Source organism: Carassius carassius, chromosome 34 (genome assembly GCF_963082965.1).
Source record: "Carassius carassius chromosome 34, fCarCar2.1, whole genome shotgun sequence".
Lineage (NCBI taxonomy): Eukaryota > Metazoa > Chordata > Actinopteri > Cypriniformes > Cyprinidae > Carassius > Carassius carassius.
In genome coordinates this window covers 22,163,643-22,190,086 of record NC_081788.1, presented here as the reverse complement: position 1 = coordinate 22,190,086, position 26,444 = coordinate 22,163,643, and the positions used below count along the sequence as shown (strand labels likewise).

Here is a 26,444-nt window from a genome sequence, read left to right as displayed (position 1 = left end):
GATTTTGTTTATAAAATATATTTGAACGCCCTTTTTGTTTATGTAGCCTATATAAAACAAACGGTGTTTGATTTTGATTTGTCTTTTTTTGTGTGAACATCTGCATTTAATCATTTTTATATTTTCCATTTTCAATTAAAGTTTAAGTTGTTGTGTTGTGTTTTTGTCCTTTTTATTCGTTTTTTTATTTCGATTTTTTTTAAGTTTTAGTTATTTTAGTAGCTACATCAAGGTAACTGACTGACTGAAATAAAATAAGCGTTTTTTAGTTTATTTCAGTTAACATGTATTTTATTTCAAGTAATGCTTAATGTTTTAATGTTTAGTTATTTCGTTTTTCTATAATAACCCCGCCTTGTAGAATAGAATAGAATAGAATAGAATAGAATAGAATAGAATGTATCGTACTGCTTTGGGTCATAATGGCTTATGAATTCTCCCACTGATCTATACTCTCTAGTGTTCATTACATCACTATTTAATATACACCATGTCACAAACTCAAACGTTCCTTTCTCCTTGTTTCCGTACTAACGTAAATTTGTACGTAAATTCGTAATTTAACGAATAACAATAATAACTAAAAAATAATCTATCTATCTATCTATCTATCTATCTATCTATCTATCTATTAATTAAATTAAACTATTTAATTTAATTTAATTTAATTTGATTATTTATTGAATATTATTAATATAGTAATGATATAATAATAATTATTATTATTGTTATTGTTATTATTATTAAAGATGGTGTTTTGAATAGAATTCCCAATAATTGCAGTTATTACAAAATAAAATGCATTAGCCTACTCTTATTTCACCAGGTCTTCCCATATAAAAGGGAATAAACTCATAGAACTCTCTACAACATAATTTCCTCAAAATCCACTTTTATGGGACACATCCAAACTTTTCAGCTGCACTGCATACCATTACACACATTCGCCTGACTCAGGTGGTCTGTTGTGAGCCTTAACACATAGGACACATCTTCCTGCTGTATGAGCTTCAACTTCACTTCACAGATGGCTGCAAAGTCCCTTTCCAATTATAGATGGAGAATTTCATCCAGCTCACTGTATATGTGTATGAAGCTAATCTCAGGAATAGCCTAATCTGCCAGCAAATTACACACAGATCTCCACCTTTACATTACAATATATCATAAAATTCATCACATACTATCCACCCTGTATAACACTGTCTTGTTTCAACAGATACCTTAAACACACATACAAAAAAGAAATGAAGTGGGTGGTGAAAAAGCCATAGCATGTAATAAGCAGAGGAATCGAAAGGCCCTTGTACGAGACAGACTCTGCATGCTGCTGGATGATGTAGATTATTTAGAACTTTCTTCTTTTCCTGGACTTGGTCTGCCTTATGGAGACATCCCATCAGGAGGCTGTCTCAAAGGTAATATACTACATAATACAGTGACAAGTATTATCATTTCTGAAATATGGTTAATAAAAAAAATGAATAAGATAAACATTTTGCTAGGCATTACAAAGGTCAATATCAGAATTTCAGTCATGCTTCTTTGTGAGGATTTTAAATGTTGTCATTTAAATGAAGGTTGCAATATTGTTACTATTCATTAAATAATAAATTTTAAATAAATAAATATGGCATTTTTCTCCTTTCAGTGCACCAGCCTGAAACTATTCAAATGTGTGAGGGTTGGTTATTTATTGTTCGGCTTTTATTATTAGACATAATATCATTTAGAGTTAATTTATCATTTGGATTCCTTATATTATTAGACATAATTATTAGATATTAATTGATATTCAAATATTTGTGCATATGAATTCCTTTTCCTTAGTATAAGTGCTATTTAATTTTCCACAGGAATCGGTAAAATGAATGGACTTTTGGTGCATGTTCATTGCTAATGATGTCACTGTGAAAGGAGTGTATCCCACACAGTTAAAAAGCAGCTCAGGACTCAGGTTGTGGCAAAGCAGAATCGTTTGCCCTCTGTTTACTTGGTGATCACATTACGTGCATAACTTGTTTCTAGGTCACCTTAATCAGTCAGGATACTGCCTTGACAGTAAAATGTTAGACAGTATAATGGTAAATGTAAAGATAAAACATTTAACCCTGTTAACTCGAAAATCAGATGAATGTCTGACCAATCAGATCTGAGCAGGATGTGGATTAAGAGGAAAAAAACATCTCGGTTACGTATGTAACCTTGGTTCCCTGAATAGGGAACGAGATGCTGCGGTGACGTCACCACGTATGGGAACACCTTCGGTGTGACGAATGTCTGAAGCCCTATACCATCCCGCCAATCCTATTGGCCAAATAGCCATTTACATCAGATTTCATGAGTGAAGAAGAAGAAGAAAGCTATCAAGGCATGGCACGGCCAGAACCGCAGCATCTTGTTCCCTATTCAGGGAACCAAGGTTACATACGTAACCGAGATGTTCCCTTTCATAGGTCACTTCGATGCTGCGGTGACGTCACCACGTATGGGAATGCGATACCATAACGCCTGACGTACCTGATAGCTGGGATCCAAGGAAGCATCTGCTCAAGCAGAGAGAACCCGGGAGCCAGGAGCCATCCTCACATCCAGACTGTAAGACCTGATAAAAGTGCTCGGTGAGGACCAGCCTGCCGCAGCACAAATATCATCCATAGAGGATCCACTGAGAAAGGCTTGAGAAGAAGTCACTGCTCTCGTGGAATGACCTTTTACTCCTAAGGGCGAAGCGAGCCCGCGCGCCTCATAGGCCAAGGATATAGCCTCCACCAGCCAATGGGACATGCGCTGTTTCGTAACTGCATGGCCTTTATTCTTATGTCCAAAACAGACAAACAGCTGGTCAGACTTACGCCATGGGGCAGTACGATCCACATAAGTCTTTAAAGCTCTCACAGGGCAAAGACTCAGATCCCCAGACTCCGCCACAGCAGGGGAAAAAGCCTCCAGGACCACCTGCTGAAAACGAAAGGGATTAGATGCGACCTTAGGAACATAATTAGGCCTAGGTCGCAACAACACTTTCACAGAGCCCGGTGCAAACTCCATGCACGAGGGTGAGACAGAGAGAGCCTGCAAATCCCCAACTCTCTTGAGGGAGGATAAAGCCATGAGAAGAAGTGTCTTCAGAGTCAGGATCTTATCCGATACAGTTTCCAGGGGCTCAAACGGATGCCCTGACAAACCAAGCAACACAATGGATAAATCCCATGAAGGAACTCGCACAGGGCGGAAAGGTCTCAGCCGTCGCACACCCTGTATGAAGCGAGAAACCATTGGATGACGACCCACTGAGACACCACCTATATACTCCTGGTAAGCTGAGATAGCTGCCACATAAACCTTCAGGGTGGCTGGTGTCACTCCATCCGAAAAACGGTCCTGAAGAAACTCCAGTACTGAAGCCACTGGGCAGTAAACTGGATCCATATTATGAGTTTCGCACCATGTCGTAAACAGTCTCCACTTGAAAGCATATAAGCGTCTCGTAGAAACTGCTCTAGAGTTTAGTATAGTCTCGCTGGTTTCAGCAGAAAGACCGGGACATATCAACTCACTCCGCTCAGAGGCCACGCCCACAGATTCCACAGATCTGGCCTCGGATGCCAGATCCGTCCCTGTGCTTGCGATAATAAATCCCGTCTGAGGGGAATCTCCCACGGAGAGCCCGCTAACAGATTTATCAGATCCGCAAACCACGGCTGTGTGTGCCATCGCGGAGCCACCAGCAGCAGCTGTCCCACTTTGTCCCGCCGTATTCTGCATAATACCGCTGGGATCAGACGAATCGGGGGAAACGCATACAAACTGGTCCTGGGCCAGCTGTGAGCTAGCGCATCCAAACCCAGGGGTGATGGAGGGCATAGGGAGAACCATAGCGGACAATGTGTAGTCGTGCTCGACGCGAATAAATCCACTTTCGCTTCCCCGAAAATCCGCCATAGGTGATTCACCGTTTGGGGGTGTAATCTCCATTCCCCCCGCTGCAGAGCCTGTCTGGATAGTAAATCCGCTCCGAAGTTCAGACAGATCGACAGATATTTGTTGTGAGACCAAAGAAGAATACGTCTCGCCAGCCTGCACAGGGGGCGAGAATGCAATCCTCCCTGATGGTTCAGGTAAGACACGACCGCTGTGTTGTCCGTTCTGAGAAGCACATGATGGCCGATCAGTAGACTTGAAAAATACTTGAGAGCCAGAAAAACCGCCAGTAATTCCAATTTGTTTATGTGCCAGCTGCTTTGTGCCGCTGTCCACACTCCGTGGGCTGGGCGCCCCTGACAAACAGCCCCCCAACCGGTCAAAGACGCATCTGTCGTGACAGTCTCTCGGGAAGCACAAATCCCCAGCCGAACCCCGGTGAGGAGAAATTCGGCTGACGTCCACCGTTTTAACGACATCACACACCTCCGTGTCACCGAGATCGTTCGATGCGGAAGACAACGGGGTGAAATATTCCGTCGTTTCGTCCACCACTGAAACGGGCGCATGTGAAGCAAACCCAGATGAATTACGGGAAGCGCCGCCGCCATTAGACCTAACAGTCTGAGGCACAATCTCACTGTCACTGCGTGACCCGCTCTGAAGTGCTGTACGCATGACGCAATCGACTGAGCACGCGGGAGAGAAAGCTTTGCTGTCATCGCGCGAGAGTACAATTCTATTCCCAGAAAGGTAATCCGTTGAGAGGGGACTAACACACTTTTCTGGAAATTCGTGCGTAAGCCCAGGCTGTGTAAATGATTCAGCACAAAATCCCGATGAGAGTGTGCTTGAGTCTGTGATTGCGCTAACACCAGCCAATCGTCCAAATAGTTCAACACACGGACGCCCCGGAGCCGCAACGGGGCCAGAGCTGACTCCATCTGAGAGGGGTGTACTTCTTCTATAGCCCCTTTGCTCAGTAGAGCTGACATCTCCCGTCTCAGCACCGCTATATCCATCGGTTTCACCACCGTGGAGAGAATTCCGTGGAAAGGGGGTGGGCCTTTCCGAAACTGAATGGTGTACCCGTGACAAATTGTGCGTAACACCCATTGAGAAATGCCGGGCAAGCGTTCCCACGCAGCCCGAAACAATATTAGCGGTCTCAAAATGGCCGTTTCCTGCAACGCTGTCGCACACATAGAAATGTCCGGGCACGAAAAACTCATGGTGTTTGTGCACAGGGGAAATATATGCATAATAGTCGTTGCATCTCGTTGTGCGTAATCCTGAAACGCGTCCACGGCAGGAGTTAGGCCAACAGATTGAGCATCGGGCTCTGCCGCTAGCGAAAAAGCGGCGGCTGTGCGAGCCGTCATGACGGGCCGTTCGAGAAAGACCCTTTGAAGCGCCCCTCGAGCTCTGAAAGCTGGATCGCGCAGAGTGTCTGAGGGAGCGTTTTGCGTTACAGTTCGCTCCAATGCTGTTCGAGGCGTGGGGACTGCAATGAGAGTGTTGGATGCGCGAAAGCGGTCCAACAGCGCTCTCTAGCGGAGGGCACAGTCCCTGGCAGGCAGCAAAAAGATCAGGAGCTGCTGTTCGGTGCCCGAGAACGAGAGGCGTTGGCCGTCGAACAGCGGCCATGTAGGATTTCCCCACTAAACTGGACGTGACTCGACATGCCTTCGAGGGAAGGAGGGGGCGAGACTTCCATGCCGCGGCCGAATTAGGCGCAAGGTGCTCGGCGAGAGTTTCTTCCACCGGCGGTATCGCTGCATAGCCATGATCCGCCATATCAGAAATGGTGGCGAAATCCGCAGCCGCAGCGTTCGTGATCCGCGCCGAAAACGGCTGTTTCAAGGACCTCAAAACCTCCTGGTGGAGGTCCGGGAAAAAGGTGTGCGACTAGTCAAGAAACGGTCGTCCAGCTTCGAAGAAGGTTGGGCCTCGGCCTTCTCAACCTCCCATTCCAGCCCCAATGTATCCACCGCATGGGAAACCACGTCCAACAGCTCACTGTAGGAGGGGGAAACACGCCTCTCCTGTCCACTAGGAGGGAGAGGGCTCGTGTAGGCCGCGAAGTCCTCAGACCCAGAGGCCGCGGTGGATAGAACGTCGTCATCATGGCGGTCACAACAGAAGGAGATGGCGCTACATGCCTCCGGTGTGGGCCGTAAATCCTCACAGGAAAAGACGACTGGCTCAATAAAAGTTTTCCTCTGCACTAGGGTAGGGGAGAGCGAGCGATGTGGAGAATAATCCAGCGCTGAGCTGTCCTCAAAATCCATGTCACACGTGTCACCCCAAGCTATCACCTCGTGCGGTGCCTCGGCAGTCGCAGAAGTGATGTGGCGGGGGTTAGACACGGCGACATCGGAGAACACATCTACCCTAGAGCGCAGCACTCTGAGCCGCAGGCCATCACAATGGGGCATGAAGAAAGGCCGCTAAGCGCCGCCTGTGCGTGGTGTAAGCCTAGGCAAACTACGCACCTGTCATGAGTGTCCCCCTTTACGATGTACCTAGTACTCTTTGCACTCATCGCATCCGCGGAGAGGAGTATACTGCTCGTTGATGATCGCTGTGAACGCGAGACAATAGGGCACAGAAGATTCGCTTCGTTACTGAAGGAATGAAATCTGAGGTAAATGGCGCGCGGCACCAGGTATATATATGCGTACGCATGCATGGGCGGTGCCACGCGCTATTTGGCCAATAGGATTGACGGGATGGTATAGGGCTTCAGACATTCGTCACACCGAAGGTGTTCCCATACGTGGTGACGTCACCGCAGCATCGAAGTGACCTATGAAAGGGAACTTTTTCTACTGAGATTTCAGATCACGGCTAAAGACGGGAACTGATCTCTTTTAAGCATCTTTTATTTAATCACACAAAGAGCATCTCTGAGAGCTGCTTTGTTGTCGTGGCAATCTGAATCTCACCAAATGAATGTGAAACTCCTACCAAAAAGATGAATCTACATCAGAGATGCTCAGATAAAACTATTATTGAGTGTTATGTTACACTGAACAAACACTACTCTGTATTTTTAAACTGATATTACATTTGTTACTTTATATTTCATATTTACTTTCACCTTTATTTAATTAGCAGTGCTTGCTACCAAAATCACTCAGAGTTTAGACTACAGTTTTTGTTAATTTTATTCCACATTGTTTGTGCTACAGACACAAATTAGACCTTTAATTACCGTATGTGGATTGTTGACAAGAGGTATGCTATTAGTTTTTAACCTGTGAAAATGTAAAAATCTAGATAATGGAGAGCTGACATATGAAGCTTCCCTGAAAGGCAGTCATTTTGCATTTCAGCTGTGTGACCAGAGAGACATTCCCCTCATCTTCCTGCAAAACACGGCACCAGAACCCACACACACAATCTCACAAACCAAGGTACATCAGAAGAAGAAACTAAAAGTACTTGTAATTTCATTTAAATATGTGTGTGATATACAGAAAACTGTAGTGGTTTCCTTTTCGGGATAAAGAAGTGGGTTTTTTAATGGAATGATATCTGGCCCTGCTCCCACGCCATCTTGTTTTACTTTGTTACTTGCTCTCTTTCCTCATTCCTCTAAACCTCTTGTTCTCTTTCCCATCCTCTTAAGGCAGAGTCCAACACTAACAGACTGAAGGCTCAGGGTTCCATGATGTCTGCTCTGGCTTGTGCTTCTGTTCCCAAAATTACTGTGGTTATTGGAGGTTGTCATGGAGGTGACAGCTATGCTATGGTCAGCTTATAAATCTGGTATATATATTATTAGAATGTATATATATATATATATATATATATATATATATATATATATATATATATATATATAAATAAAAAATAAAATAAAAAAAACTTTGAGTAGTTAAAAATGTAAAACCTTTCTGAACACTTTTTTTAGTGCGGAAAGGCATTCAACGCTAATTTCCTGTTCCTGTGGCCCAATACGAGAGTGCCGATTTTGGCCCCAGGCCACTCGGATGCATTCGTACAGACTGAAGAGGAAATCACACAGATTAATAGGATGTAAAAACCAATGTAACAGGATGTTGAATAATTTATTAGTGACAGAGTAGTATAAGGTGCATAACTGGCTGTTTTGAAGGTGTATTAAAAATGCAGAAAATTTATAAAAATTAAAATAAAAACTAAATAAATAATGTTGACCTTGTAAAGGTTGGAGGAAGATAGTTCAGCATTCTTCTCCACTGGCAGACTGTGGGATGATGGTGTTACTCTACCTCAAGACACCAGAAAGGTAAAAGAAAAGAGCTAGCAAATGGATATAATTATATATATACATTTCTGTATGGTTCAGTGATTAATCTTCTATTTGTACATTTGCTATACAAATATGAATGTTTGTTTAATTTTCTCTTAAAAAATAATTTAATTTATCTTTTACTTTATAAATTATAGACAAAAAATATACACACAGAGCACTAGACTTGGAGGGCCATAATGAAAAACAGCTGTTGAGGGTTTTAATGGCATCATTAAAGTAAACCTAAGTGATATTAACTAGTGTTCTTAGTTAATACTTTATACTAAACTGAAAAATGTCTTTAAAATAAATTCTACTTGTTTTGATATTGTTATTAAATGCAATTACATGAATATATTTTAAAGTGTGGTTTAACTGGCCCAATAGCCTTTTCATTATGAAAATCCAAAGTTTTATAAAATACTGTACATGCTTCTGTTCCCTTTTGTTAGGTTTTGAGCAAGTGTCTGAAAATCATTCAACAAGAAGACTATCAAATGTCCAGAGAGAAAATGAAGACTCCTTTTCTCCGTCTGTAACATTACCTCTGCAGAAACCTCAGTGAACTGTATAAACATGTATAAGGTGTTGTATTAAAGTAACAATCTAGCACATATCTTTATATTTTATTGACACTCTGCCTGTAATCAACAGCAGTGCCTTATTATTGTGATTTTATGACTGATGTAAAATAAACAAATTTGTACATATGGAATTTTACTTGTGAATAAATCATTTTTCCCATATGTTGAAGTAGAAAGTTTATTTAAAAAAAAAAAATCTTTCTTCAAAAAAAAGCTGTTGCATTACAAGCATATCAGGTCATATAACTGGCCCATTTAAATTAGCAAAAATAACTTGAAAGGATTTTACATATAATATAAAAAAATCAAAATTTTAAAGTATACAAAGTCATGATTCTGATCCTCTAAGGTTTGTACAGGCCATGGAGAGTGACAGGAATCATGACATCAACCTCTGCACGTGCTATTTCTGTCAGATCAGTGGCATTGAGTATGAGGAGGAACGCTGGCCTCTGGGTCACTCCTGGTTTCACTACAATACTCAGAAGAACACCTGAGAAAAGCAGAAATCAGACATTTATATTGAGAATAAACAGATCTGAAATCTATCTTTTGTTAAGTAAAAGATATGGAATACCATCATCTTCTTCTGTAGCTTCAGGGCTTTGCACAAACAGTGGTTCGGATGGATAGGCATCTGGCTCCTGCCATATCCATGTTTCTTTGCTTTTCACATTCAGCTTGCAAATCTAAAACCCCATAAAAATAACAAAAATCAAACATAGAGCAAATGTTGAACATGAAGAATGTTTTCAGTATCACGTCACACCCACCCGGTCTGGGACAAAGTGGTTTAGCCCAAGTCCATAAGCGAAGGTGTAATTTTTCCCACAGTATTTTTTGTAGTTGATCTGAGGAAACTCAAAAGCTGAAACACAAACAGAACCCCAAAGAGGAAAAATCGACATTTAATTTTAAGTATTGGACAGCAATAATAATTAAAAAATAAAACAATTAAAAACAATTATAAAAACTATAGTAACAATAATTGTAAGAAATGACAATTTCCAAATAAGGAAGGTGCAGATTATTCACCTTGACGCGGTCCAGAGAAAAGAACTTCAGGCTCAAGCCAAACGGTTCCATCACTGCACATGACAGCTGTGGCTGTGGTGTATGGAAGCGAAACCAAATTCTTCCCCTGCTCTTCCTGCAAAAACAACAAAGGAAGGAACTAACAGACTGTTGAACAAAGGAATTAATTTTTGCATTGAAAAGACAGATCAAGAAACAAACTGAACTCAATCTAATTGTTCCTGAGGTGAAATAGTATCATGATATTTCTTACCATGTGGATGTCCAGTGGAAGCACGTATCTCCGCACCTCTGGCTGTGGAGCTCTTATGGCTGCTTTTTTGACCTCCTCCCAGTTTTGCCTCACATTTGCCAAATATAGGTAATTATACACAAAATCATACCTGTCAATCATAAAAAGGGGAGCACAGATGATCACCATAGTCTACATTTTGAGCCATTATCAAATTCATGAGTGTTTTTTGTTTCATTGATCTATTTGTTATTTGTCCATTTTAAGGTGTTAGCTAAAGCTTCAACAAAAATAAGTTTTACCCCTTCCAAGTGCACAGGTCAACAACAATAAAGCCCTGGTCCTCATAACAGTTAATGTGATGGAAAAGATTAAAGGCAGATGTTCTGAATTTGTGGGCCATGTATTCTCCAGGATTCTTGGTTGCCAGATGAAACCATGTCTGGGAATGCAGCCAAATGAGGAGGATCAGTTAACATACAAAATACCCAGAGCATTTTTTAAAAAACATATAATTAGGAACATGATATTACGCCAGTAGGCTCCGACTTACACCCATTTTGTCATTGGACTCAAAACAGTCCATATAATTTGTCCCTCTGATACTCCAGGAAGTCAGAAATTTCAGTAGATTGATCTTCACAGGAGTCTCAACAAACACAAAATAGTTCTCCGTCATGCCAAAGCTGTGAAATATTTATTATAATATTAATATATATTTTAATTATGAAGAACAGATTGTTATTATATTGAATTATATTACTAACCTATGGATGTAGGATGGTTTGAATCTCTCACTGCTTGGAAACTGCACCAAAACCTTTGACTTCTCAATTGGATCAGATTTAGCTGATGAAATAAGTGATAATAGGAAGTCAAACACTCCTCAGAATGCATTAATAAGATCCTTTTATGCACACAAAGCATACACCATCAAAGCACACCAACCTTCTTGTGGTGGAGGGATCTTGACAATGTTGTAGGCAAGTGACATGTTCTTCCCAAAGCAGTTTCCAATGTTATATACAGTACCGTCTGGTTCAGTATGAGGATGTGCAGTCACACCGTTAACTGAGAGATAATTGCAGAGGTCCACCTATGGGAAAGTAGAGATGTTAAAGGAATAATTAATCCTAAAATGAGAAATTGAAAAAACAAAAAAAAACAAAAAAAAAACATTGAGGCCATCCGAGATGCAGATGAGTTGGAGAAAATGTACATCTCATGCATTAAATCTTTCGCCGTCAGAATGAGAGTACTGATAAAAAGATAATAATCTCTAAATAATTAACACGACTATGTTATCTGATGGACTGGAGTTGTGTGGATTTCTTGTGGATTATTGTGATGTTTTTATCAGCGGTTTGGACCCTGAATCTGGCGGCACCCATTCACTGCAGAGGATCCACTGGTGAGCAGCTGATGTACTACAAAACTGTTCTGATGAAGAAACAAACTCATCTACATCTTGAATGGCCTGAGGGTGAGTACATTTCCAGCAAATGTAAATTTTTGGGTGAACTATTCCTTTAAAGGATTGATGTTATTGTTAATAGCCTCAAAATTGTGCAACAGTGCAAAAGCATACCTTTTTTATTGTTTCTAGGGTATCAGGATCAACTTTGGTTATAAAGTTGGTTTCTGTGCAGGCATAAAAGTCCTCACCAATGGGGTAAATGTTGACAAGGCAGTTGTCCGTCACCTCAATGCCTTGAAAGTAAGTAAAAAACCTGAAAATAAAGGATGTTCCAAAAGTAAATGCACCATCAGGAGTAAATTTGTTTTTATGCCATTATTATTCTACTCCCAAATAAAATTGAACAGAAAATACTCTCTAGACCTGGAAAAGATGTTTTTGCATGGATCTGGATATGCAGCGGTGCCAAACTCTGTGATCACAATCCTTTTCTCTGTCATGGCTCTCACATAAGCATCAGTTCTGATAAACCTAAAGTTAATCAGTTTGCAGTTTATTTATATATTTGGGTATTAGTGAATGATAAACCCAGTTAAACACAGGGAGTTTTACCTGCGGTAATAAGTGACATGTCCATCCTTCAGGTCAAACTTGTGTATGAGAGCCTGACCATCAAAAAGGTGGTAAAAAGGTTCATCTCCAATCTCAAAGAGCCCAGGGCCCATACGGAGCAGACTGCCAGTGAGCCAAGCAGGGATTTTGCCTGCAGAGAGAGAGAGAGAGAGAGAAAGAGAGAAAGAGATAGAAGGTTCACTTTAAAACAAATTCGTCAGCCCCCAAATGTCTATAAAACAGCTCCCATATCAAAGGCTACAAGGGATTTACATCAGCCACAGCAGAAGATGCACTTTTCCCTTTAATGCAACCACGGAGAAATTAAATGTGAAAAATTATCAAATTGAAAATGCTTGATTTCTAAGATTATTGGCATACAAACCTGAGACATGAGCAGGAATAGGCTCAGCTAACTCTTCACATGACTCAAAGATTTTTTTATAGCCACCGGCTGGGTGTTCAAGACTGTGAATGAAAACAGATGTCCACATTTTTAACATAATTCACTAAAATGACGTGACACGAAAAAGAAAAACAAAACAACTAAACTTCTACTAACATACTCATTCTTGAGGCATTTTGCACATTCTTCTAAATTAAACATTGCCCAAAGGGAACAAAAATATAAGCTTGAAAGAAACAAATGACAAAGTAAACATTACTTTTAAAAAGAAATATATTTAAAATGAACAATAAATTGAACGTTTTCCCCTACCAAAAAACATTTGCACAATCTGAGCAGTTTGACTGAGACGGAAAAGTTCCATTACTCACCGGCTGACCATGTTGAAATGAGTTTGAGGTGAGATGATGCCCGTGTGTGTAACTCAGAACCGCTCTGTTCCCAGGAACAGCCACAGAGTCTTAGAACTCCTCCTTCGACTCTGAAACAAACATCCCTTTGTGTTCAGACCAAGAACATTTCCACTAATATCTACTTTCCTAAAAGATCAAATGAAGAACACATTTGAACCTGTGGTGAACTGGCTCAATTTGCAGAACGCTTTATGAATATTTATTTAAATTAAGAACTAAATGTAAATAAATAACATCCGTAACAAGACTCCACAATATAACAATGCATAAAGTTGCCAATTGCCCCTAGTCTTAACAAATGACATGGGAAAGTGGGATGTGAAAAGGCATTTCATTAATCACATTTTCTTTGTTTACTTTCCTGGATGACAAATGATTTGTTTTTCAGGGTCAGAGCACCATATCATTCATAAACGGAGACTGGATGTGAATACTGATGAAGGTGCACACAGCAGCACTTCGCACAAGTCAGAGACTACAATGGCATGCACATATGCATGAATGTTCATACTGTATCTTTCAAATACTGACAATTCTTCAATAATAAAAAAAAAAAAAATCACATTTCACACATCAAACAAAGAATGCTTATTTAAACACGTTTATTGCATAGATCAGGAACAGTACAAGTATTTATGGTGATACAATAAAGTAACAAAAAACATAAAACGTAATAGATTTGGCTCACTTATACTCATTAATGATACAGATTAAAAAAGAAAGCAATCACTGTCCAAGTTAAGTCTTTCATTCTTAAATTCCAAGCCACTAAATCAGTACAATGAATGAGTGCAAGATAAAACATTGATAAAAGAAGAACATAAGCAATTAATAAATAGACAGTACTGTCTAGAAAGAAAATATGTACATCTTAAGAAATGACGTTAGCACATTTGAGATGAAAAAACAGTGCAAATTAACCCATACTAGCTTAGTAGCCAGGAAACTCCAACATTACACATAAAACCTATATATTTGTCTGAACATTTTCTGTGCACCTGAATAGTGAAGACACCTGAAGATGACACACAAAAAGGTGACCATAGAAAAACAAAGGACTAAAACTGAAACAATGTCACAAGACTACAAATAAAATCTTCATTTTTATTTCAAAAAGACATGTAAACAGCATGCTAAGCCTATTTGCATAATATTTGCTGTGGGTCCTCAAATTTTTTATTGATTCAGTTATTACGACACTGAATATCCGAAAGCTCCCAATAACTTACAGTAGATCACACACCTTAAATAAATAACATTAAAATAGCCATCTGTATTGAAACTGATATAAAAGTCATTTCACTAGAAAGAAATACCACAAGAAACTTAAAAGACAAAACAAAAAAATCACTTCAACAAAAAGTACAGTTCAGATTATACTGATGCGTTCCAGTGTCAGCCCTTTTACTGCAACAGATCAACTAAATGTCTTTTAACCTTAACCAGGCTCCCAGAATAAGATGAGTATTTTAAGAGGTATTCAGTTTCGAATACTGAAGGTTTTGGCTTTCTTGATGCTTAACAGCATTGGCGGTTTAATCTTTGGTTTATCTGCAAAAAGCTGAGCTTCACTCTCTGTTGTGGGAAAACGTCTCAAGTAGATGTCAGGATATTCCTTCTGAAACTGAGAGAAGAACAACAAAAAAGTCAATTTGCTGTAACAAACAATGAATCAACACTAAATGTCAATTTGTGTTTAATATTAACTGCTAGAGAATAAAGTAATACAAATTTCGTATCCCTTTCGTGAAAACAGCAGGATGTTTATGAGATATGAGAAATTCAGTAAATAAATACCAGTTTTAGCTTCTTTCTCTTCTCTTTCACAGACATGGTCTTGTCCTTTATGATACTCTCCAGTAGGTCAGCAAGAGCAGTCTGGGACAAAGAGAGTTTCTGCTCATCAAACTGCTGAGTGCTGATCTGCCTGCAGAACGAGTATGTCGGCATGGCAACACTGGAGCCTCGGAATGTGGTCTGAGATCCAGAACGCATGCAAATGAATGGTGGATAGAAGAAAATAATAATGCATGAATAAATGAATAAACAGAGGCATCTGTTTATGTCAGAGGCATTTAATTCCTCCAATACAATGGCCTTTCAAGGGATGAGACAGAATTATTTATTGTGGTAACGGAGAACAGATGCTTTTGTTTTAACTCAAGGACTGTCTATTCCTTCATCCTCAGGTTGCAAGTTGCTTTGAATTAAAATGATTTAAAATATACACTGCTGTTCAAAGGTTTGGGGTCAGGTTTTTTCTGTGTGTGTGTGTGTGTGTGTGTGTGTGTGTGTGTGTGTAAAAGGATGCATTCATTTGATCAAACGTGACAGTTAAAATACTTATGTTACAAAAGTTTTCTAATAAATGCTGTTATTTTTTAACTTTCTATCAAAGAATCATGAAAAAAAATATATTAAGGTTTTCATAAAGATATTAGGCAAAACCAACTGTTTTTAACATTGATAATAAGAAGAAATGTTTTTGAGCACCGAATCAGCATATGAAAGTGAAAGTGAAAGTGAAGTGACATTCAGCCAAGTATGGTGACCCATACTCAGAATTTGTGCTCTGCATTTAACCCATCCGAAGTGCACACACACAGAGCAGTGAACACACACACACACTGTGAGCACACACCCGGAGCAGTGGGCAGCCATTTATGCTGCGGCGCCCGGGGAGCAGTTGGGGGTTCGGTGTCTTGCTCAAGGGCACCTAAGTCGTGGTATTGAAGGTGGAGAGAGAACTTTACATGCACTCCCCCCACCCACAATTCCTGCCGGCCCGGGACTCGAACTCACAACCTTTCGATTGGGAGTCCGACTCTCTAACCATTAGGCCACGACTTCCCCATATTAGAATGATTTCTGAAGGATCATGTGACCCTGAAGACTGGAGTTATGATGTTAAAGATTCAGCTTTGTCATCACAGGAATAAATTACACTTAAAATATATTATTATATATTATTTTAAACTATAATAATATTTCACAATATTATCCTTTTAACTGTATTTTTGATTAAACATATGCAGCCTTGATGAGCATAAGAGCTTTATCGAAATTTAGTTGATTATAGTTCTATATATTTAGCATTTTAAACAACTCTGCTGCTAATATATTACTATTAAAATATATATACATTTAAAGAAGCATTTCTAAGAAAAATACAGTGTAAGTTTCATTTCCATGTGGTTTGTCAGGACTCACCAGTGATTTGAGATAACTGATGTGATCTTCCACAGCATTACGCAGGTACACAGGCACCTCCAGGACCTCCTGATGGTGATCCATGAGAAACGATAACAGCCTTGTAGCCAAGAGCTCGTCCAGATCATCCACCTCCTCACAGCTCAACACACACCTAGAGAAAGTCTGCACCAACTGCACACACACACAAATGGAAATGTATATGCAATGTGCATAAAAAAATGGGAAAACAAGATCTACTGGAATCTTCCTAACCAAAGTCCGTGTTTCAATGACATCATGCAGCCGCGGCACGTCCACGTTCTGGCTCAAGCGTGAGATCATTCGCAGAAGTAGCTGTAGTTTGCGGCGGCTGGCGGGCGGCAGGAGTAATGTGCAGAGCTGCAGGGCCTCGATGGCCACCCGCTCCAGTGACGGCTGCAATAAACCTGGAACGTGACGTGTGACCCACATGTAACCGAAATAAACCATAGCACAGGACTAGAAGTTAAATACAAAGATGAATACAGATTAAGTAACAATTACTGATCATCAAATCACACACACATTACAGCCTTCAGCAACACACATTTTACATGCAATTAAATCTCTTGCTACGCTTGGAATATCTAAGAGAATTCAAATAACAGTAACTAGTGATAATATACAGTTGTGGTCAACATTTTACATACACTTTGCAGTATAATTTTTTCTTTGGAAGCATCAGTGACCATTTAAACCTTTTGTAATAGTTGCGTATCCCTCAGCTGTCCTCAGTGTGAAAAGATGAATCTCAAAATCATACAGTCATTGTTGAAATATGCAAAAGACGCTGGAGAATTTGTGGGACCTGAAGGATTTTTCTGAAGAACAGAAGGCAGTTTAACTGTTCAGGACAAACAACGGACTCATGAACAACTATCACAAAACAAAACATAATAAAAAGCTGGGGATCATCCAGGAACAACACTGTATTAATAATCAAGCACATGTAAACTTTTTAAAAATGTAACTATTATTTTCTATTGTGGACTATATGTAAACATCTTTTGTGTGAAATATCTTATTTAGGTCAGTAGTACTAAATAAACAATAACATGGATTTTGTATGATCCCTTTTATTTTGGTAAAATAATTAACATTTTGCAGATATTACAAAGTGTATGTTAAAATTTGACCAAAACTGTATATACTCTATATAAATCTATCTAGAAACTATATATAGATAGATGTTCTACAAGTAAAATTGAAATTAAATTAAATACATTAAATAACCTTCACACAAACACATAAATAAGTGTGTTTTTTAAAATTCAAATAAAATGACATTTAAAATTCGTTTAGAATTATACATCTATTCATATTATTTGTACACTATTTCTTACTTTTATTTTTTCTAACAAACACACACACACACCCTGGCCTGACCTTTTTTTTTTTCGTTTACGAATAAATGTGCCAAATAAATATATACTGTAAAAAAAAAAAAAAAAAAGTAATAATAATATATATATATATATATATATATACACACATATACACACACACACACACACACACATATATATATATTATTAGTAGCCAAAGTGTGCCATAGAATTAGTTAGCATTAAAGTGATAGTTCACCCCAAAATTACAATTCTGTTACGTCATTCCAAACCTATAAGGAGATATTTAGCAAGAAAACTAGAGCATAAAAGTATCTACAGTTTTGGAAAAACATGAGAGTGAGTATATTTTTTTTTGGGTGAACTATCCCTTTACGAAATATAATTCATGTTAGGCGGGCACAAACAAACATGCTCAAGCACAAACAGAGAAGCACATCCTCATGGTTCATGTGTGTTTTTCACATGCTCTTACTTTGCTCGGGGTGGCGTGCTAATGGGGCCGAAGGGGGCCAAGTGGGTGCAGGTTTGCTCAGATCCAGAGAGCTCTGACAGCGTCTGCTAAAGCTCGGACCTGTCCTAATGTCCATGCAACTTCCATGCAAACGGAGCAAGCCAGGACCTCTAAGGCCAATGCTAGATGTGGAATCTGGTCTCATGGTAATTTCAGCCACAGGAGCGTGGATGCTAAAGCTGCTAGAACACATCTCTCTATTCTCCTCTATGTCAAACAAGTTAGCCATGCTTCTAGGCCGGGCCCTGGAAGATCTCTGGTTGGTTCGGTGAAGATCAGAAGGAAGTTGGGAGCTTGGGTTGTTGCTGGAAGTTTGAACACAAGAGTTTATGGACACTGAGGAACCTTGAAGCTCAAATTTGATGTTTTGGTCTAGAGGAGAATCTGTTTGAGAGGATGATTTATCACTGCTGCAGGACTGTAGACTTTCAGATGATCTGAGAAGTCTGTTCTTTGAACGGTTATCAACAATTCCCTCCAAAGAGCAACTTCTTGACCGAAGCCTGCCATATGGGACTTCTGTTTTGTGAGCCTGAGGATTTTCTAGATAGCATTGGTCCAGCCGGGGTCCATCGCTGGCCCTTCTACCTCTGAAAATGGGCTGCTGTGCTTTATGGGTTTCTAACTTAGTCTCTGCTTTTGAACTGAAAACTTCCCTCATGGGCGAATCGGCTTCATCGAAGGCCTCTTTTCTCATTAAGCTCAGCAGGAGGCATTCAGTCGATTTGAACAGGTTGGCAGCATTCACATATGGGGTTTTGGCTGGCTGTGGGCAGTTGGGTTCCTCCTGGTTTTTACGCTTTCCTCGTTGAGTTTTAGGAGCCATGATGTAGCCACACATAACTAGCAAAGGACCAGACAACAGAACATAAACAACAAACAGGCAGGCAAAGACATTCAAGTTAGCAGACAAGAGTTAGTTTTAAACATCATCTGACACCACAAAAGCACTGCAGTCAGTAGAAATGGCGTCGTGTGACAGTCCACAGCTTGTTCCAACAATATTTTGTATATTAAGACAGGTGATTTAGGTAATCCTTTAGGAGGCATTTCCCAGAAAGAATGAAGTGTGTGAGTGTTAAAACAAACCAAATGACACATCTGAATCTCAAATGACACATCAACCCATTTATCTATATTTCAGGGATTTGTTTTAAGAGTGCTTATGTAAATAAATCACGTAACAAACCATACTTACGTAAACTGTAAAATAAGTACACTACCATTAAAAAATGTGGGGTCATCATTAATTAAAACATAAAAATAAATTTAGCTCAAAATCCTCTTATTATAAAGGGCCATTAAGTATTTATTTCTTTATTTTTTTCTTATGTCAATGTTAAAATTTATATTCACATTAGATGAATAAAAATGTTAAAAGTAGAAATTATTAATGGTCACTTTTGATCAATTTAGTTTTTAATCAATTTAATTTAATACATCCTGGCTGAATATAAGAATTAATTTCAAAACAACGACTGCAACAACAACAACAAAAAAAAACAATATACTGACTCCAATTTTTCTTTTTTACTGTAGTGTATACGGATTTTAAGGCAAACATATTTTAAATTTTAATGAGACTTGAGGGCAAAATGCGTCTTTAGTGGGGAAAACAATCAAACGCATGCTTCATACATACCCAGGATGTTGACAAAGAGTTCATAGAACTGAAAAGTAAGCAGTGGCTGAGAAAGACTGTAGAAATAGTCGGAGACTGTTTTAAACACATCCCGCTCAAAGCCTGGGTAAGATGGCTGGTTTGAGTCATACTTTGGCCCTTGATGGGTTAGAAAAATCAATTAGTTACCCATTTGAATAGTTTCATATTTACACGGAAGACAATAAGAATGTGATATCGGTGGTAAAATTTCAGCTGTATTATTTCATCCCACATGTAATGCAACTTACAGTTCGCAAGACATTTCATGGCAGACAAAACCCAGGGCGGCAAATCATCTACAGAGGGGGAACAAATCAAGAAAAAATTATGTGTAATATGAAAATATGATGTTTGTCTTTTCTTGGTTTTTTTGGACCAAAATGGCATATATCTAACCTACCTGTCTTATCTTCCAATGAAACGACTCCATGTTTATTGACTTTGGTCATATTATACACAATAAACTGAGGATCGACTTGGGCTGGATCCAAAACATCTTCTAGAGCCCCTGATCCCACCAACTTCTGCAAACTGAGCATTCAAAAGATGATTAGATTTATGTTTTTAATTAATGTTATAAACCCTCTAATAAGAACAGTTAGGCATGTAAAAACACTGCAAAGACGACAATATAGCATAGTCATTTCAGACTCATGTAAATCATACATAAATCAGTTCAACATCAACCAGCAGTGACCACTACCAAAAAATGACCATGGTGGACATGCACCAAAGTATTATTTAAAAAACCTTGAATGTCACATAAATATTAAGCAATACATCAAATTCTCTCTCACTTAATCCTAAGTGACTGCAAACAGGAAGTGCTTTTGGTGCAAAGCTATGTACTACAACGCATGCAAACTATAAGAGACAGATGGTGAGGGGGGAGGTGGACTTACTGTGTAAGTGTGACATTCTTCCAGATGACTTGAATGTCGTCCTCTGTGAGTTCCCTGCAGTGCTTCATCTCACCTGAGGATGATCCCATGGCAGATTCTTGTGTTTCTGGATCCACATTTTCCTGTGTGAAATAGTAAGTGGATATTATACACCTGCATTGAAATTTCACATCAACAACACATTTGAAACAACAAAAATTACCAATATCTCCTTGTCAAAATTCTTAGATCTCCTGAATCTGAAGAAACTCTCCCTGTCCATCATAGATGTGCTTTTTTTCCTCAAAACGGGGGCACGGTTAGGAATGGGCTTCAGTGGAGATGTTGATGGAAACCTGAAACATATTTTAAACCAGAAAACATTGTTTCTCAATTCGTTTTTGGATCACATTTCTTCCAAACCTTTCAAAAACATCCATTTTGTCATACCTGTACAGGTGACTGTTGTCCTCCAGGTCTTCCATGCCCCATCTACCCTTCACATCTTCGATAACATGGTTCTTCAAGAACTTCTTCAGCAGCTGGATTGTCTGATGTCTGGTGACCTCGGGTCCAAAATTGCTGTTGTCCTTCAAGAGTTCATGTAACCAGTCCACAGCTGCTGATGCAGTGAAGCAGTTCATGTAAACTCTGAAGTGCTGCCGGTGCTTCTTCAAAGGCATCCCAGCTCGGAAAAGCTTAGTTACTTCATTCCACTGGAAAATAAAGGGTTGATATCACATGAGGAGCTTGCAATCACTTTATTCAAAATTAAATGACTGGTAGAAAATAAAAATAATAATATTGTTGTCGCTCTTTTTTTGATGTTGTTCAAAAGCACAATTATACACAGTTAAACATACAGTACAAGCAGCAAAAATAAATGATGAAGGGATGGTAAACAGTTTACATGTGAAGGTATTTTAGCTGAAGGAACAATTAATAAAAAATAAAACACTTCTTTAGATCACAAATAAAAACTAAAAGTTCTGCTTTACATTCAGATATACCGGAATGTGCATGATAAAATCGACATGCAGGTCACTGACCTTGTAAACTATCAGCAGACAATATTTGATCAAATAAGCCAGGAGAGACTCACCAGTTTAGTGGCCCTGTATGGACCTGGGGTGACGATGTGAGAACTCATCGAAAAGACCGCGATGTCTTCCTACATATAAGGGAAGGTTTGTTTTTGATTTCTTGAATGCATCCGTAGGCTATGAATAGATAAACTCGCCCACTGACTTTTCGCTGGCTGTGTAAACAGTAAACAGACAACCTGAGGATGTTTCGAATTTCGATACACACACCCGTTTGAAATAACAACGCGAACATCTCGGGAGATTGTGATTGGACGGTTTGTTTGGTCACATGATCATTTTGGCGAAAGACATTGGTAGTTCCTTGGTGACAGAATTGGCTGTCAAAATATAGGTCTGAATAATGCTATTTTTCTATTACTTGTCTAAATTGTTGTGGAAAGACTTTTATTTATTTGTTAATGACAATATTGATAAAGAATTTTACTTTGGCGAAATGTATTGTTTTGATTTGTTCATTTAAAGAAAAACTAAATATACTTAATCTTATCTTGTTAAACAAAATTTTATAAATATAAATTATCAAGTCAGATCTTTTTTGTTTGTTTGTTTTGAATGCTAAAAGACAGCTTTACTTTCCGACTATTTCTAACTCATATTAGGCTTATGAATATTTAATATTTTCCCTTGAATATGATGTGTTCTATTTAAATATATACCCCATTTGTATTTTACTAACTGCGTCCTTATTTGTTGACGTAATGTTCATATATATATATATAAAAAAAAAAACAAGAAACAAATAAAATGCTATTTTTTTCCTTAAAAGAAATGCTCAATAAAGGTTAATTCACGACATATTATAAATAACATTTTACAAACATTTTATAAACTGCAACTGGTCAAATTTTAAAAACAATAAACTTAAGAAAATGTAAAACACTATGCAAAAGAAAGGCTAAAAAACCAAAATACAACACAACACCAAAAAAGGGTACCGCTTCACTTGTTTATTATTTGTATTATTTAGCTTATTTATTATAAACATTTCATGCTGCAGAAGAAATATAGTTAACAACGATAAAATGTAATGGTCAGTTAAGCTGAAATCAAAATAAAATACATAATTGCATATACTTAAAGAGATTTAAAACTTTTATAGATAAAAATATAGTTTTTATAGTTTCAGGCATATGCAGTTTTTGTTCTGAGTTGGACGAAAGAAGAAACAACTACAATTCCCACATTGCAATGCAAACACAAGTTAAGAGTTTCACTTCCGCTTTAAATGCTGTCAGGCGTTTCTGGTGACGGACTCAAAACTGCTCGGCAAATTTTAAACGGTTTATGTGGTGGGTGGTCGCTCTTATATAAACAGATCTCACTAAACAACATGCTCTATATACTAATATGTATGAAAAGTTACTATGGTGTGATTTTCATTTATTATTGGTGGTGTAGAACAGTTGCTAGAAAGCTGTGTTGCTAGCTTTTAGCTGTCAGTGCTATCAGGTTACATTAAGTGAATATATTTAAATATAAATATGTAAATATATATTTATTGCACAGAATAAACAAGCATAAATCTTTACTCAAAGGAAAACATATTAGCGTGCTAAACTCTCTAGCTAACAAAATGCTCAGTCAATAAAGGCATAAAAAGGCAATTACAGCAATATTGACTCAACTACAATGTAAACTTTGGAATATGGCTTAAAACTTTTGACACATATCACTGACATCCTACATCTGGTGATGCGATTTTGCAACTCTTCTCTCTTTCTAGGATCTGCTGCTGAAGACGGCGTGCAAGGACAATGATTGATATCAAAGCATGGGCAGAATATGTGGTGGAGTGGGCAGCCAAAGACCCCTATGGCTTTCTCACCACGGTTATCCTGGCTTTGACTCCTCTGTTTATCGCTAGTGCTCTTTTGTCATGGAAACTTGCCAAGATGATCGAGGCCAAGGAACGTGAGCAGAAGAAGAAAATAAAACGACAAGAGAATATCGCCAAAGCCAAGAGAGCCAAGAAGGATTGAGCATGTAATGGAGAGGGGCCAATATAATAGATACATGATACATGGCTCTTCTCTTAACCCAGGACAGTGCATATGGGACCTGGAGCAAGACTGGGCTTGAAATAGGCCTTAGTAAACCCTAGAGGGAACATATAATTGAGAGTTGAAAAGTCTCAAAGGCAGGACTGCAATACATTTTTCCAGGATATTAAAAATACAGTGGAAAATGCACTGCATTGCTGTGCTGTACACCATTGTGCAGTACTCTGCATTCCATTTTTTTATTTGGGTTGATCGTTTTTTTTAAGTTGAATCCACAAACACCTAAATTATCTTTTTTAAAAATAGTAATAAAAAAAAACATGAATTTTGACTCAAAACTGTCTGATATCTGTGATTTCTACAGTACTCTTGAATGTTAACCACATTATTTTTCACTATTTTTATAGTTATTTTATTTTTTTGTTTTAAATTATATTACATTTTCAATTTGGGTTAAAAAATAAACATTCAGCACATCTGAGATGTAATTTTGATTAAACTAAATGCATAAAATTTTCTACAATTGATATGATTTTGAAACAATCCTGAAGCGGACCTCTCAAAAAATCAGCAGCATGTCTTTTTTTCATTAAATCATTCTACAATACATTTCAGTGATGATAAAAGAATAGTTGCCCCAGAAATATAATTTTACTCACCCTCGGGCCATCTAAGATGTAGATGAGTTTGTTTCTTCATTGGAACAGATTTGGAGAAATTTAGCATTACATTACTCACCATTGGATTCTCAACAGTTAATGGGTGCCGTCAGAATGAGATTTCAAACATCACCCTAATCTCCAGTCCATCAATTAACATCTTGTGAAGTGAAAAGCAACATGTTTGTAAGTTAACATTACAACAACACAACTTTAAAGTTTTTGCTTTAAAGTCCATAATCAGTCCATCCCCTGTTGTCCAAAATCAATTGACATATTTTTTATAACAGTTTTGGCAGTTCAAAAATTTCAGACAAGACAATTTCCCATTGGAGAAATCAATATTATGGATAGAAGGCATGTATTTTAACCAGAACCAACGGTTTGAAGTTAAAAACATGTCAATGATGAATTTATTATTAAGCACCGCTTTTCACTTCACAATACTTTTGTTATGTTGTATTATTGTGTTTTTATCAGCTGTTTGATTTCTGACAGCACACATCATTCTTAACTGCAAAGGACTCATTGGTGAACAAATTATATAATGCTAAATTTCTCTACTTCCTGGATGACCAGTGAGTGAGTCAATTTTCAGCATTTTTTTTTCATTTTTGGGTGAACTATTTCTTTAAACGTATAAATATTATAGAGCTAACCAGTCATCACTTGAAGTGTTTCTCAACTGTCTCCAGAAAACCAGTACTGAACATTTCTATAATATTTTAATATGTGTTTAGATGTGGTTAAAAAAATGAGCAGAACTACTAAATCGTTTAAATTGCAATTTTACTTGAAAACAGCAAAGGAGGTTTCAAATTTGAGCCTATTTTTTGCTTCCTGGAGGTGTCCAGGACCTAGGCTGGAATGTGTTAGCAGTGCTTACGGGATCCTCACTGAATTCAGTCTGTCCAAACTGTGTGGCAGAGGCATGACCTTTGACCTGAGTCTGAAAAGGTTGGGCCACTAAACCTTCCTTATTCTCTTTGGCCTGCAGGGTTCATTCCTCTCCTCTGCGTCTGAAGCTCTGATTTTGATCTGTTCCCTGTAATGTTAATTCTGTAACAACATCTATAGAGGGCCACAGACACATGTTAACACAACACTTCCATTAATACATTCATTACAACATTACTGGCTAAAGAACTGTCATTTCATTTTAATATATAATAAAAAGAAAATGTACAACATTTCTGCTCTTAAATGTTTTTGTTCCATTTGTATTTTTAGACATTATTTAATGAAATGAGTCTTGATTGTCACTCTCAATATAATCAGACTCAATCAAATAATACCTCTACTGTAGGTGGCTGTTTCCACCTGCCTCTGATCCAAGCTAAGGGGAAAAAGACGAGAGATAAGGATGTTAAACAAGAAACCAAGTTAATATATCATTTAGAAATATATATGAAATCATTAAAATTTTAAAGTTACAAAATTTTAAAGTTAAAGTACAATATGATATAACATCTAATAATTGGCTAATGACAAATATCTTCTTTACTAAGGTCAGTTTTATAAATATGCAAACAGTTGATTTTAGTTTAGAAAGATAATACAGAAACAATCTCAACTGAAATATTTGGTTGGACTTACATTATCGTAAAAATATAATATTTGTTCATTAATGTAGTCTCTATTACCATCCCATTCAGAAGGAATTCTTCCTTCTATGTACTCAAACTCTTTTGGATTGGTTACTTCTACTAGCCTACTTAGCCTTCCTGAAGAAGACAAGGCATTAGGTTTATTTAAATCCTAAAATTAAACAACAAAAAATAAGTTATCTATAACCACTGGAAAAATAACAGTGGTTGATTGGAGAATGACTGGGAACTTTAGAATGGCTAAAGTTCAATATATAAATATATATAAAGTTGTTTATTTTAAGCATTAATATAATACATTTTTTCCATTATATGAATAAATCTCAAAACCAATAACAATTTATAAACATTATTGCTATTATTTTGCCTTTATATTAATAAACATGACCAACCCGTCCATGACTTTTGCTCGGGTATGTTGTAATATTTATTTCCTAAATAATCTGTGCCAACATGCTCTTTTACCACTCTAAATGTTCTTCGCAATAGAAAGATAATACGGCGCATCACTGTAAGTTAACTATCTGTTATA

At 38.0% G+C, this 26,444-nt stretch overlaps 4 protein-coding genes and 1 pseudogene across 6 annotated transcripts; 2 read left to right on the top strand and 3 right to left on the bottom strand.

Moving 5' to 3' along the window:
* Nucleotides 1-5,709: 5,709 nt before the first annotated feature.
* On the top strand, nucleotides 5,710-8,763 carry LOC132115032 (uncharacterized). The gene is made up of 6 exons (XM_059523448.1): nucleotides 5,710-5,824; nucleotides 7,207-7,343; nucleotides 7,559-7,681; nucleotides 7,844-7,968; nucleotides 8,119-8,200; nucleotides 8,659-8,763. Exons 1-6 carry the CDS (start codon nucleotides 5,710-5,712, stop codon nucleotides 8,743-8,745), a joined length of 669 nt encoding a protein of 222 aa, XP_059379431.1. The 3' UTR covers nucleotides 8,746-8,763.
* A 367-nt stretch (nucleotides 8,764-9,130) lies between these two features.
* LOC132115232 (retinal Mueller cells isomerohydrolase-like) lies at nucleotides 9,131-13,015 on the bottom strand. Of its 2 annotated transcripts, XM_059523617.1 has the most exons (14): nucleotides 12,864-13,015; nucleotides 12,472-12,554; nucleotides 12,087-12,237; nucleotides 11,898-12,005; nucleotides 11,646-11,787; nucleotides 11,006-11,153; nucleotides 10,825-10,906; nucleotides 10,611-10,743; nucleotides 10,360-10,499; nucleotides 10,079-10,208; nucleotides 9,826-9,940; nucleotides 9,564-9,658; nucleotides 9,368-9,479; nucleotides 9,131-9,283 (listed from the first exon to the last, which is right to left on the bottom strand). In XM_059523617.1, the coding sequence occupies exons 1-14, from the start codon at nucleotides 12,872-12,874 to the stop codon at nucleotides 9,135-9,137; spliced, it is 1,599 nt and encodes a 532-aa protein (XP_059379600.1). In that variant the 5' UTR covers nucleotides 12,875-13,015; the 3' UTR covers nucleotides 9,131-9,134. The 2 variants fall into 2 exon arrangements, with proteins under 2 accessions (XP_059379600.1, XP_059379602.1); XM_059523619.1 differs by lacking the exons at nucleotides 10,360-10,499; nucleotides 10,611-10,743.
* Nucleotides 13,016-13,995: 980 nt separating this feature from the next.
* On the bottom strand, nucleotides 13,996-21,776 carry LOC132114748 (DEP domain-containing protein 1A-like). 2 transcript variants are annotated; one of them, XM_059523057.1, is made up of 12 exons: nucleotides 21,643-21,776; nucleotides 20,991-21,256; nucleotides 20,764-20,896; nucleotides 20,562-20,683; nucleotides 20,060-20,190; nucleotides 19,908-19,955; nucleotides 19,639-19,776; nucleotides 17,958-18,839; nucleotides 16,371-16,543; nucleotides 16,116-16,289; nucleotides 14,703-14,882; nucleotides 13,996-14,529 (listed from the first exon to the last, which is right to left on the bottom strand). In XM_059523057.1, the coding sequence occupies exons 1-12, from the start codon at nucleotides 21,688-21,690 to the stop codon at nucleotides 14,386-14,388; spliced, it is 2,439 nt and encodes an 812-aa protein (XP_059379040.1). In that variant the 5' UTR covers nucleotides 21,691-21,776; the 3' UTR covers nucleotides 13,996-14,385. The 2 variants fall into 2 exon arrangements, with proteins under 2 accessions (XP_059379040.1, XP_059379041.1); XM_059523058.1 differs by lacking the exon at nucleotides 17,958-18,839.
* Nucleotides 21,777-22,801: 1,025 nt separating this feature from the next.
* LOC132115231 (small integral membrane protein 15-like) lies at nucleotides 22,802-23,984 on the top strand. Its single transcript, XM_059523616.1, has 2 exons — nucleotides 22,802-22,935; nucleotides 23,370-23,984. Exon 2 carries the CDS (start codon nucleotides 23,401-23,403, stop codon nucleotides 23,623-23,625), a length of 225 nt encoding a protein of 74 aa, XP_059379599.1. The 5' UTR covers nucleotides 22,802-22,935; nucleotides 23,370-23,400; the 3' UTR covers nucleotides 23,626-23,984.
* A 1,147-nt stretch (nucleotides 23,985-25,131) lies between these two features.
* LOC132115030 (NADH dehydrogenase [ubiquinone] 1 alpha subcomplex assembly factor 2-like) lies at nucleotides 25,132-26,419 on the bottom strand (annotated as a pseudogene).
* Between the last annotated feature and the right edge of the window lie 25 nt (nucleotides 26,420-26,444).

Excerpts from the sequence above, each read along its gene's own strand:
- LOC132115032 (XM_059523448.1), top strand. The coding sequence starts at position 5,710 with ATGATCCGCCATATCAGAAATGGTGGCGAAATCCGCAGCCGCAGCGTT. Across the intron at positions 7,344-7,558 it reads ACACAATCTCACAAACCAAG|GCAGAGTCCAACACTAACAG; the intron begins GTACATCAGAAG and ends CATCCTCTTAAG. Across the intron at positions 7,969-8,118 it reads ATCACACAGATTAATAGGAT|GTTGGAGGAAGATAGTTCAG; the intron begins GTAAAAACCAAT and ends GACCTTGTAAAG.
- LOC132115232 (XM_059523617.1), bottom strand. Across the intron at positions 10,907-11,005 it reads GATCCCTCCACCACAAGAAG|CTAAATCTGATCCAATTGAG; the intron begins GTTGGTGTGCTT and ends TTATTTCATCAG. Across the intron at positions 9,480-9,563 it reads ACCACTTTGTCCCAGACCGG|ATTTGCAAGCTGAATGTGAA; the intron begins GTGGGTGTGACG and ends ATGGGGTTTTAG.
- LOC132114748 (XM_059523057.1), bottom strand. The coding sequence starts at position 21,690 with ATGAGTTCTCACATCGTCACCCCAGGTCCATACAGGGCCACTAAACTG. Across the intron at positions 18,840-19,638 it reads ACTCTTTGTCAACATCCTGG|TTATGTGTGGCTACATCATG; the intron begins GTATGTATGAAG and ends GTCCTTTGCTAG. Across the intron at positions 14,530-14,702 it reads AGAGAAAGAAGCTAAAACTG|TTTCAGAAGGAATATCCTGA; the intron begins GTATTTATTTAC and ends TTCTTCTCTCAG.
- LOC132115231 (XM_059523616.1), top strand. The coding sequence starts at position 23,401 with ATGATTGATATCAAAGCATGGGCAGAATATGTGGTGGAGTGGGCAGCC.